At 50.2% G+C, this 12,601-nt stretch overlaps 1 protein-coding gene across 1 annotated transcript in view; it reads left to right on the top strand.

Annotated features, from left to right (window-relative positions):
* The window catches only part of Tbc1d22b (TBC1 domain family member 22B), a 59,866-nt gene that overhangs the window by 28,841 nt on the left and 18,424 nt on the right, over positions 1–12,601 (top strand). Inside the window, exon 8 of the mRNA XM_021149676.3 lies at positions 989–1,103. Within this exon, the coding sequence (XP_021005335.1) occupies positions 989–1,103 (115 nt within the window). The remainder of the gene's footprint in view (positions 1–988; positions 1,104–12,601) is intronic.

Below are 12,601 nucleotides of genomic sequence, written 5' to 3'. Positions count from 1 at the left end.
AAGGAAGCATGCAGCCCGGTGTCCTTTTACTTTTGTATATGGCATTCGTTTCTTTGGAGGGGCTGTGTACATGCTGTGCATGTGTGTGGAGCCAAGGACAGGCTGGCAGGACTTTGCCCCTTCCACCGTGTGGATCTTGGAGATCCAGCTTAGGCTGTCAGGTTTAGTGGTGTCCTTAGCTGCTGATCCCTCTTCCCAGACTTCCCAGCAGATATGTGGTCGGGTCCTGATGCACAAAGGGACGTCCTACAAGAATAGATTGTCACCAATCGTAGTTAGGATGAACCAGAAAATCTATCTTTCTTTCTTTCTTTCTTCCTTCCTTCCTTCCTTCCTTCCTTCCTTCCTTCCTTCCTTCCTTCCTTCCTTTTTGGTAGATTTTATTTTAAATGTGTATGAATATTTTGCTTGAATGCATTTTTGCATACCATGTTCCTGTCTGCTGTCCTTTGAGGTCAGAAGAGGACATGGGATTCCCTGGAATTGCTCACAGTTGTGGGCCACTGTGTGGGTGCTGGGGTCTCGGCTACTGAGCCACCTCTTCAAAGCCCAGAACGGAATCTTGACCTCTTCCCTTCTCAGTGGGAGAAGGGTGGCAAGTGATGGCAAGTGGTGGCTCCTCTCTGTGTCCTGTAGGGACCAAGGAAGATTTAGAAAAAGACACTAGAGCTGGCGTGCACAATACCTCGCTCCCAAATACCTCGCTCCCAGAGATACAGAAGTGGTGGGGTTTGTAAATCCAGTCCCCAGTCTGTTCTGTCTTGATGTCATGGTCATTAGATACTAAAAAGATAGAGGGTGAGCACCTTTGAGCAGAGTGGCTCCCGTGGCCTGAGCGCTCTGCATGTCTCTTCCTTTGACCCACAGCAGTTTTGAATTTTCCTAAAACTTTCCACTAATCCCAAGGTAAGTGATAAGGAAGGTAAGTGGAAGAAGACGTGTACCCCGAGATTAACACACACACCCCCTTTCCTTCTCGTCTTCCTAGATCTTTGAACGAATTCTCTTTATCTGGGCCATCCGACACCCCGCCAGTGGGTATGTCCAGGGAATTAATGACCTGGTCACTCCGTTCTTTGTCGTCTTCCTCTCGGAATATGTGGGTAAGAAGCCCCAGTACCACGTTGAACTTGCTGTCCCTTTCTTGTCCGCTGTCTGCCTGTGTTTTCCCAGGTGGACCACTGGTGGCCATGTCTTGCTAAAAAGAGACAGGTAGCCTCTTTGCTCTACCCAGAAGTGTCTGGGCAGTGAGGAAGCCCGGAGTTTATCTCTTGAGTTTATCTTTAGTCAAAGAGCTGTTTCTTCACAAGAACAGCCACACGGGCGCGCTTCTGCCACGAGCAGAGAGTTTGCTGGTTTGATTGGATTATTTTAAGATCCTCTCTAAACATGTCTCAAGTCCAGTGCCCATGCATGACGCTGGCATCTGAGGTTCGTACCAGCATCCATGCAGAGGATACTAAAGATGGACGGGGCCAAAAGCCCTCTGGGACCCTGGTCTCTCCTCACTCTTCTGTCCTGACCCTGCTGGGCTCTTGTCATTGTTGAGTGACCTTTGAGAGTAGCTGGGGCTTCCCCATGGTCCAGCCTTTTCCTGCAGCTCAGGCAAGCAGAATCTTAAAGTAGCCAAAGAATCTTGTTTCCTTGTGGGTTTCCTCAGTTGCCGTGCTTAGAGGGTCACAAAAGCCTCCCTGTGGCCATGCAGTCCCTATTGTCACGTGCACAGAGGCTTATGTCGGAATCCAATGTGAAGAGGCTCCAGCTGGCACATATTTACAATCCCATGTGAGGCAGGAGGATTGTTAGTCCTAGCCTGACTGCATAATGAAAACCTGTCTCAAAAAATCAAACACAACCAACAGAAAAGAATGTCGGAAGGAACCCAGAAACCTAGACACACCCGAATTAAAGCTCTTTACCAGTTACATGTGGCTCTCAGAGGCCCCAGCAGCTCTGTAAGGCAGACTCTCAGCCCACTTCACAGGCTGCAAGATCCAAGGGTAAGTGGCTTAGTGAGTTTTCCAAACTCGAAGACAGATCTTCTGAGCGAAGTACCTTTGCTCTTCACGTGACTTGATAATGGCTGGACTTAGCTCCTTGCCCTTGGCTATCTAACGCACTGGGCGCAGAGTCCTCCATGTCAAAGTAGGCAGGGCAGCTCTGTGGCCCTTCATCATTCTTCTTTAAAACATTTTAAAACTGACCATGTGTATGTGTACGTGCCTGCTGGTCTGTGTGTGTGCCATGTGAACCAGATGCCCTCAAAGGCCAGAAAGATGGCAGCAGACCCCGTGGTGCTCCTCAGCTGCCCTGTGGGTGTTGACCCTGGTCCTCTGTGAGAGCAGTAAGTGCTCTTAACCACGGAGCCCTCTGGCTGCCCAGTTGTTGTTTATCCTCTACTTTAAATATACCCCTCTCTTGTTTCAAAAACGTCTTTATTTTCTGTACGTAGGTCTTTGCTACATAAATATCAGTGCTGCGTGTATACCTGGCACCCGTAGAGCCCAGAGCAGGCTGTTGGATCTCCTGGAACTACGATGTGGGTGTGGGCCCCCTGAAAGAGCACACACGTACTTACACACACACACACATACACACACACAGAGAGATTTATCAATAATCCATTTTCTTGGATGTCAGGAATTGAGATTTAAAATGTCTATTCCAGTTAACAGACAGATTATTTCAACACTATATATAAACTTCACACATTCTTTATCTTTCTCTGTATCTCTTTTTAAAAAACACTTCTTTAGTGTGTGTGTGTATATGATAGGACACTAGTGGAACTTGGTTGTAACCTTCTACTCTGTGTGTCTCTGGGCTTGAACTCAGGTCACCAGGCTTGGTGGCAGTCACTTTTACTACTGAGCCATGTCACTGGCCCTCTCCAGCATCTATCACTTAGCCAATTAGCACCCATGCTTGCTTTGTGCTCTGTCACGTTTGCCTCGCAAGAGCTGAAAACAGCAAACTCAGTACTGGATCCTTTTGGAGTTGGTAGAAAAATTGTCCACAGCCGGCCTGGCCCCAAGCTGGGTCTCTGCTGAGGAAGCCAGCTGCTTCTGTGAAACGGAGTTCTTGGAAGATAAGGCAGCTGAGCCAGGCCCATGTACAGTCCTGGAGGGTCGCCCCTGAGGCTGTGTGTGCCCTAGACTCATGCCAGGAGCTTTTGGTCCTGCAGAGTGCCGTCAATCTAACCCTGAACCAAGTAAGGACACATCAGCTCAGTGGATGCGTGGAGAGAAAGTCACGTGGAAGAGCAGGTTTGAGATACATCCTATTATTTATATTTTTAAAAAAATTATTCCTTTTATAAGTCTGTGTGTGCATGTACTACAGCTTATGGGAGTCAGTTCTCTCCTCCCACGAGAATGCGTACACTGATACATATGTAGCAAAGATCTACGTACAGAAAATAAAGATGTTTTTGAAACAAGAGAGGGGTATATTTAAAGTAGAGGATAAACAACAACTGGGCAGCCAGAGGGCTCTGTGGTTAAGAGCACTTACTGCTCTCACAGAGGACCAGGGTCAACACCCACAGGGCAGCTGAGGAGCACCACGGGGTCTGCTGCCATCTTTCTGGCCTTTGAGGGCATCTGGTTCACATGGCACACACACAGACCAGCAGGCACGTACACATACACTTCTCCCACTTGAGCAGCAAGAGCGCTCTACCTGTTGAGCCATCTTGCCAGCCCAACAGGGCCTACCTTTAGAAGCTGTTTCTTTCCAGCAAAATAAAGCTACCCAGTAACTTCACTTCTTTTCCTGACCCAGCCCGCTCAGTCAGTCAACAGGTTCTCCAGCACGGGAGTGAGGATTAAAAGGAAAAAAGACAGACAACATTGTAGCGTGACCCCAGTCGATTCTGAGACTGTAGGCAGATTTAATTTTCCAAATCTGCCTTTATACCATTTTAATTACATGCAGATATTAAGGGCGAGCGGTACAATGAGGAACAAGCAAGACAGTTAAACACACAGCCCCACGATCACTCCGGTGATAGCTGTTTCTAAGGATGATCAAGATATCTGAGCCTACTTCTTTGTTCGACCCTAAAACCAGATTCTTACTTTCTTGTCCTTGGCCAATGTCAGGTTCCTGCCAAACGGTACCCCACAAGGCTCTCCACATTTTCCTCCAGGTAAAGCAGGGCGGCAGAAGTCCATCGGGCATTTTATTTAGAGGTGTGTTAACACTACAGCTCGCAGAAGTCCCTCCCAGACCTCTGGCCATCACTCTCAGAGATGATCAGGCTTAGCTTCTCCATATGTGACATTGCTCTAAGTAAGACAAAAGAGCCGAATCCCCGACAGATAAGTAGTCTGTGGCCAGAAGCTGCTGCTCTCAGGCCCCAGGGCCTCCAGACATGTCTCTCTTGTGTTGCTGTCCTCAGCATGTAGTTTCCTTCTCATGGACTAGGTGTGTGTGTGTGTGTGTATGCGTGGGCACGTCTGTGGGCGTGTGTGTATGCAAGTGGATACGCTGTGTGTGGGCGTGCACATGCACGTGGAGACTGAGGCTGATGTTGAGGCTCTCTCTTGGTTGCTCTTTTGCCTCACTGAACGACGTAGTCTTGTCAGCCCTGGGCTCACTAATGTGGCTCATCTTCTTAGCCAGCTTCTCTAGGACTATCTATGGGTTTCCACCGTCTGAGGCTGGAATTACAGGGGAGCCGCTGCACCCACCCAGCCTTTTCATGGCTTCTGGGCATCTGAACTCTGATCCTCATGCTGTGTGGTGAGCTTAACCCCCGCCCCGCTCTGTGCGTGCTCCTTCTGTTTAACACTGCTCCCAAAGCTGTGCCTGATTGTTGGTCGCCCGTCTGAACCTTCCTCAGCCTAGGCATGCTGCAACAGACTCCGACGGCCACAGTGCCTGTCCCTGAGCTCAGAAACGCTGAGACTTCAGATCCACTTTGTCACTCTCGCATGTCCAGGCAGTTACAGTTACATGGCTCCACTAAGGCCCATCTGCAACCCCATAACTGTCTCCTGGGTCTCATTCCTCCCTGCCATCCCGGAGACTGGCTTAGGGAAACCTGGAGCACTGAGCTGGCAGGCTTGGCTTTTCTGTTCACTTTATCTACTTCACCCCACTGCTCAATTGAGGTTTTGGCCATGCAGTTCCTGTCTGGAGACCCTTTCCATAGCATCTGTCTGTCAGCTACCTGCTACAGTGCCCAGGTTTTCCAGCTTGATGGGTGAGGCTCCTTGTCTCACTCCCTCACCTCACCTCAGCTTTTTTTTTTTTTTAAGATTTATGTATTTGCCAGGCAGTGGTGGCACACGCCTTTGATCCAGGCACTTAGGAGATAGAGGCAAGCAGATTTCTGATTTTGAGGCCAGCCTGGTCTACAGAGTGAGTTCCAGGACAGCCAGGGCTACACAGAGAAACCCTGTCTTGAAAAAAAACCAAAAAAGAGATTTATGTATTATATATATATATATATACCCTAGCTGTCTCCATACACACCAGAAAAAGGTGTCCGATCCCTTAACAGATGGTTGTGAGCTACCATGTGGTTGCTGGGATTTGAACTCTGGGCCTCTGGAAGACCATCTCTGAGACCCTCATCTCAGCAGTTGTAATTTTTTTTAAAGATTTATTTATTTATTATGTGTAAGTACACTGTAGCTGTCTTCAGAGACTCCAGAAGAGGACATCAGATCTTGTTACGGATGCTTGTGAGCCACCATGTGGTTGCTGGGATTTGAACTCAGGACCTTTGGAAGAACAGTCAGTGCTCTTAACCACTGAGCCATCTCTCCAGCCCAGCAGTTGTAATTTTTAACATTTTAAAATAAAATATTAAAATTTAATAATTTGTAATTATATTTTATTAAAATAGTAATAACTCAATAATTAAAATAAAACATTTAATATTTATTTGTGTGTGCATGTGTGCATGTGTTTGCACACATGAATGTATGTATGTATGCATGCTTGTATTGGGTATATGTATGTGTGCATGCATCTGTGCATTTGTGTGTGTGTGTGTGTGTGTGTGTGTATGAGGTAGGAGACAGCTTGCAAGAGTCCATTATCTCTTTGCACCATGTGGATTCCAAGAATCAAATTCAGATTGTCATGGTGACAGATACCCTTCTATCTCGGGGCTCCTGGAATGATGTTTTAAACCTAAAGCCTTGCTGTGCCCCTATCTCTCATCCCCTGAGTGAGAAACCCTCCCTAAGCCCCAGGCATACTGTCCCATCGAGTCCTCCTGGGACTTAGCTTTTCCTTAGCTGAGTTACCTTCTCCAGTGTCCCTTGCCAGTGTTTCCCTCTCTGTCCTCCAGCAGACTCTCTGTTTGGGGCCCAGAGACAGTCTGAAGGTTCTCCCCTCCTTTGTAGAAGGATGAGCCCTCCTATCCCATGGTTTGGGCACAGAATGCTTGGAGGTTCGTGAGACCGTGCCGGGCATGGCCACTGGGGAGCAGAGCACCCCACTTCTGCTGTTGTGCCCAGTGTCAGGTCGTCTCTGAAGTCAAGTTGAGGGACTGGGGAGGCAGGCAAAATAAGACAACAGCAAGACAGAACAAGCGTATCCACAGATCAAAGCTGGAAGCAACTGCACTAGCCTTATGGCTGTTCATGCCGCCGTAAGAGGAGCGCATACCGGTGCAGGCAACCATGTGCCAGCTACGGGGAAAGCGGGGGTCGTAAGATTACATTCACACTGGGCCCCAAGTAAAGCAAAGTCTCTCTGCAGCCCTGGAGGTCAGGGCCCAGGCGCTTTGTGCTGGCTTCCTGGGAGTAGACTAGGGCGCTCTCCTGACCTGGGAGTGGGTGAGGGGGAGTGCCCCCTCCACTTCCTCACCACCTCAGCTGTACTGTTAACCACAGACGTGGGCACGCAGAGCATATCAGAACTGTGTGTGTCAGTGCAGTTTGCTGTGGACATTATACCTTCAGAAAAGCCGCCCGCACAGCTTTTGAAAGCCTGGTGGGTGGCCTTCTCCAGTCCTTCCCTGAAACCCCTTCTCTGTTTGCCATGTGGCTGCTTGTCGGACTACACCACAAACAGAATAGCGCTCACTCTCTTCCTTTTCACCTCCTTTCTCCTGGAAGCTCCCTGGACTTGTCTGCCTCTCTTGTTTTTTCTCTTAGATGCTAATAAAACTGGCCTAGGGTGAATAAAAAACCCATATGTGTTTATGTATATGGTTGGGAGGGACAGATGCTAAATTGAAAGGGGTGGGAAAGTACATATTAGTTTTTGCGAAGTGTTGGCAGAGTCTGTTTTGCGTTGTGATGACAGAATACTCACAGCCGGGTACATTCTGAGGCCAGATGGCTGGGTGCTTTGTAAGTAAAGTTATTTTGTTCCTGATGGCTCCTGAGTCCAGACAGCGGGACACCATTGTCTCTGTGAAGACAATGGTGAAGAGCTCCGTGCAGGCAAGGTCTGCCTTGCTACAGGGTCTCCTGGTGCCAAGGTGAAAAGGGATGCTGTGGCCCTCAGGAGGTGCCCAGCTTGATGGCAGTAGCTCTTTCTGTGGAGGAGCATGTACTCCCTCGAGTAAAGGCAGTGCCACCCTGGGCTCCAGCCCTGAGCTTTGCCCTCCAAAGCACAGCAAGCTCTGCTCTGAGAGCAAGTGAGAAAGCCTGGCCTGGCCTGGCTGTGCCCTGCTCTGTGGATGGCAGGGCTCGTGCATATGTAACAAGCAGAGGACAGCTCCTGATAGTCAGATGTCTCCCTCCGTGTGCCAGAGATTGACCTCAGGTCCTCAGGCTTGGCATCCAGCACCTTGTCCTGTTGATCCGCCGTCACTGGCGCAAGAAGCAGGGCTTTGTTGTTGTTTGTTAAATCTTTTTTTGAAACAAGCTTTCATTGTATACTTTGGCCATCCTGGAACTCACTGTGTAGACAAGGCTGGCCCAGAACTCAAAGGACCACTTCCCTGGACCCTCAGCCAAATGCCGAGGCTAAAGGCTTGCACCGCCATGCCTGGCAGGAAGTGGGTTTTGAATAGAGCAGTGTGTATGTTGGGGGGGGGGGTCTGAGGAGAGTCCTGAGGAAGGAGAATGGGGTGCTGGTTTCACATCCTCAGTGCCATGGACACTGCTCTCCCCACCCCTGCTCTCCCCACCCCCACTCCCCCCACCCCACCCCACCCCACCCCACCCCACCCTGCCCACGTGGTCCATGCTCCCTTTCACGGGCCTGTTCTGAGAGGAAGCGTCACCTCCGGTTCCTCCTTGACTCTGCCCCACGTGGCTGGCTGGTGGAGACCAGAGATGGAACTGGGGGCCCCCACAGCAGTGGCAGGCTCCATGTTGCCTCACGACACCGGTTCAAGTTCCTCTTTCCTTGTTTTTAGTGAGTGCGTGAGAGAGACAGAGACAGAGGCCAAATGGAGTAGGGTTTTCTCTAACCCCTTACAAGTGTTGTGGGGATCAAGCTCCGCTCCCCAGGCCTACACACAACATCAAGTGCCTCTCTCTAGGCTGAGCCATCTTGCCAGCCCTTTTGTTTCCGTCTTTAGATGTGAGCTTTATTGAGTTCTTGTCCACACGTGGGTGCATTCACCTGTCACCCAAGCCTCTGAGCACCCACAGGGGTACTCAGAGCATTGCCAGGGCTCCAGGAGCCCTCATGTTCCCTTCGGGTCCCCACTCTGTCCCTTCCTTCCCTGCCCCACAGGGGCCCCATCTATATGGAGTTGTTTGTTTGTTTGCTGTTTTGAAAAGTTTATTTTTGTGGAATGTGATGGCACACGCCTTTAGACCCAGCGCTTGGGAGTCAGAGGCAGGCAAATCTCTGTGAGTTCCAGGTCAGCCTGGTCTACAGAGCAAGTCCAGGATAGCCAGGGCTATACACAGACAAACCCTATCTTGAAAAACAAAGAACACAAACAAAAAAGCTTCATTTTACTTGGTCTTGGAAGGGGCTCCAGGCTGCCTTGAGAGGTCCTGAGGCAACTGGGGCAGAGCAAAGCAGGGAGGGAGCTTCAGAGGGGATTTCTGGAGGACAGCAGCAAGTGGGCGTGGTCAGCAGTGGCCCACTTCAATGAGCTTTCACCTCATCCAGGAAGTGCTTTCTAAGAGGAGATGAGGGTTGGTTTGGGCAGAGCCCAGTGGATGAAGATCTGAGAGGGCCTGGGTTCTTCTCCAGTGTTAAGACAGCTTCCATGGTCTCCTGGATGTTAGTTACCAACTCTTCTCGAGATGGTTTCTAAGCGTCCTGGAAGACCGCGCAGCCTCAGTATGTGGCTCAAGATGCTTGGCCCGCAGCTGTTCCGAAGCAGTGTGACCTACACCCTCCTGAGCCACTTCATCCCCGACAGGAGCGCTTAGAAAGGGGTGCTCAGGAGAGCTTAGAGAGGGGTGCGCAGGAGAGCTGCAGGTGCAAGCAGGCCAGGGGCTTCACTGCCGCCTCGGAGTTTGACCGAGCTTGTCCTTTAAGCTGCCTCCTGGAAGCGGCAGCCTCAGGTGTGACAGGCAGGCAGGGAGTGTGTGAGGTCCTCCCATCACCAGCTGGGTGTCAAAGCAGCTGGGGGGCATGTGCTCCCTGCAGAGCCCCACTGCGCACCCCAGCGGCAGGTGTGGCTTGTCAAGTCAGGGTGTGTCAGACCTAGCCTTCACCCATCCCCGTGGCAATCTTTAGAAAGCCTTAGAAGGGCCGGGCAGTGGCATTGCATGCAGACGGAACTTGGAGGCCAGCCTGGGCTACAAAGTGAGTTCCAGGACAGCCAGGGCTACACAGAGAAACCTTGAAAAACCAAACCAAAAAAAAAAAAAAACCTGAAAGAAAGTCTTAGAAGGTTATGTTACCCTGAACCCCATAATCAGGGCCTCTCCATCCAGTGCACAAACACTGACCTCAGTGATCTGTGCTAAGTTGTGGCAATAGAATCTCGGGATAGTAGAGAAAACCCGAAGGTTGTTGGCTTTTTTTTTTTAAGATTTAATTTTATTGTAATTATGTATGTATGTGTGTGTGTGTGTGTGTGCGTGCGCTTCTCAGTGTTTGTGTGTGCACATGAGTATAGTTACCTGTGGATCCTAGAGGGGTGGATCCCCTAGAGCTGGAGTTACAGACAGTTGTGAGCTGCCTGGTGTGATGTGCTCTGTAAGAGCAGCATGTACCCTTAGCCACTGAGTCATCTCTCCAGTACCTCAGGATTGGTGTGTGTGCATGTGCATGTGTGCTATATACATGCCATGTGCATGTAGGTCCCTATGGAGGCCAGAAAATGGCATTTGTTCTGGGGCTGGGGTTGCAGGCAGTTGGGAGCCAGTCCATGTTGGTGCTAGATACCAAACTCCAGTGCTCTGCAGGAGCAGCCAGTGCTCTCAACTGCCGAGCCATCTCTCCAGCCCAGGTATAGGTTTCTACATTTACTTGTAACCAGGCTATTGTTATTCCTGTACGCCTGAGCTACCTACCCCACACCACACATAGCCAGACCTTGTGTGTCTCTGAGCTAAGAGTGAGCACTGTGATTGACAGGTCCAGTGTGAAGGGGTCCCTGTGCTAGTAGGAAGGTGTCCAGGAGAGCCCGAGACTGGCTCTCTGTGCCTGCCTTGCTCTGTCAGGCTCTGGCTTCCTGGCTGTAGCCATATGGTCCCTCTACGTCTTCTTCACGTGCTGAAGGCTTGTGTCCTCATGGTCTTGTCCGTTGTCACCAAGTCTGGCATAGAATGTCAGGTGACTAACTCCGATAGTGTTTATATGGTCCTCCAACCACCTGGAATTGGGCACAGGAAGCCATGTAGTCTTCATTCCTCGAAGGATTGAGACAGGAGGATTATTTGAATTCAGGAGGTCAAAGCCAACGTGAGCAACATAGTGAGATTCTGTCTCAAAGCAAAGCAAAACTGTTTTCTTATTTAGTTCTTTAAATACATGGTCCTTTATTTTTTTCTTAGTCTATGTATAGTATATATACATGTGTTACAGTATGTGTACATATATGTATAGTATGTGTGCATGTGTTGGTGCATATATTCAAGGAGCGCAGATGTTGGCTAACTTCAGTGGCTTCTGACTTTTTTGGGAGGAGTTAGGTCAGGGGTTGTTTTTGTTTTTTTTGTTTTTTTTTTGTTTTGTTTTTGAGACAGTCTCTTACTGGACCTAAAGCTCAACAATTCAGCTAGGCTGGCCAACCAGTGGACTGCAGAAATCCTGGTCTCCACCAGCCAGTGCTGGGATTAGAGATGCTCGTTGTAAAAGGTCTCACTATCGTATGTCTGCTGGGATCCAAACTTAAGCACTCACGCTTGCATGGCAAGAGCTATACCTTGTGTGACACCTCCCAGCCTCAGGGTACCTCTGTGATCAGGAAATACTAGGCAGGGCTTCCTTCCTTCCTCCCTTCCTTCCTCCCTTCCTTCCTCCCTTCCTTCCTCCCTTCCTTCCTTCCTTCCTTCCTTCCTTCCTTCCTTCCTTCCTTCCTTCCTTCCCCTTGAGACAGGGTCACACTATGTAGCCCTGGCTGTTCTGGAACTTGCAGTGTAGACTAGGCTGGCCTCAAACTCATGGAGATTCACCTGCCTCTGATTATAGGTGTGGGCCACCATGCTCGGCTTATGCAGTGGGTTCTCATGAGTCTAATTTTGGGGTGGAAGGGGAGGGAATGACCATGAGAGGCCCTGGGAAGCCCTGAGGCCTTCTGTCACTGATGGCTTGGAGTGTCAGATCACAGAAGCTGGGACTGCCCTGGGACCTCACAGGGCCCCTGGGACGTGCCTGGGGCCCTGAGCAAAGCTAGTTCTCCTCAGAGCTTCCAGACTGTTAGAGGCTCGTCGTATTCCACTGATTGCTCTGGGGCCCAGGACTCTAAGAATTGTAAGCGAAATCAGCTGTTGACTGGAGCCAGCGCCCCAGTGCATTTTACCAGCTAATCAATAGCCATGTTCTCCTCAGGCCCGGAGTGAGCAATTTTGTTTTCATAAAGAGCTTTTTGGTTTCTCCCTTTCAGATGCATTGCCTCTTGAAATAGCCATAAAAAACCCTTAAACTCACTCCCTGCAGTCAGTCCCCTGGCTGCTACACACTCATGACAACCAAAGATGAGGCCCTCGCCTGGGACAGAGGGCTGGCATGCTTTCCTGTTGAGCTTCAATTATGTGTGGGGTTCCCTCAAGTGGACAGTTAATGATGCTTCAGAACAGATTGTTTATGCTGAGTGAAGCCCTTCAGAGCCCGCCCGCGCCTCCCTCTCTGCTGCTTTTTGCCCATGTGCTCAGCTCAGTTGTTGAGTGTGTGAGCTCTGTCCTCTCAGCAGGCAGAGAAAGCTATGCACACCACAGCCCCAGGAAGTGCAGTGAGCTATCCCACTCCCCCCCCCAGGAAGTGCAGTGAGCTATCCCACTCCCCACCCCCCCCAGGAAGTGCAGTGAGCTATCTCACTCCCCACCCCCCCAGGAAGTGCAGTGAGCTATCTCACTCCTCACCCCCCAGGAAGTGCAATGAGCTAGCCTGCCATCCGTGAATGCCAAGGGTGCATGGCTAACCACAGCTCCCAACTTGAGGCTCCCAAATAGGGTCCACTTTATCTGTAGTCCCTTTGATCCTGGCACAGCTGATGGTTTGGAGGTGATGCAGTTGCTGAGTGTACAGTTGTCTCGCCAACTCCTGACTCCTC

This window comes from Mus caroli, unplaced genomic scaffold (genome assembly GCF_978045245.1).
Source record: "Mus caroli unplaced genomic scaffold, Mus_caroli_1 scaffold_18, whole genome shotgun sequence".
NCBI lineage: Eukaryota > Metazoa > Chordata > Mammalia > Rodentia > Muridae > Mus > Mus caroli.
Note: the sequence above shows the minus strand (reverse complement) of the source record. Positions and strands in the feature narration are given on the sequence as shown.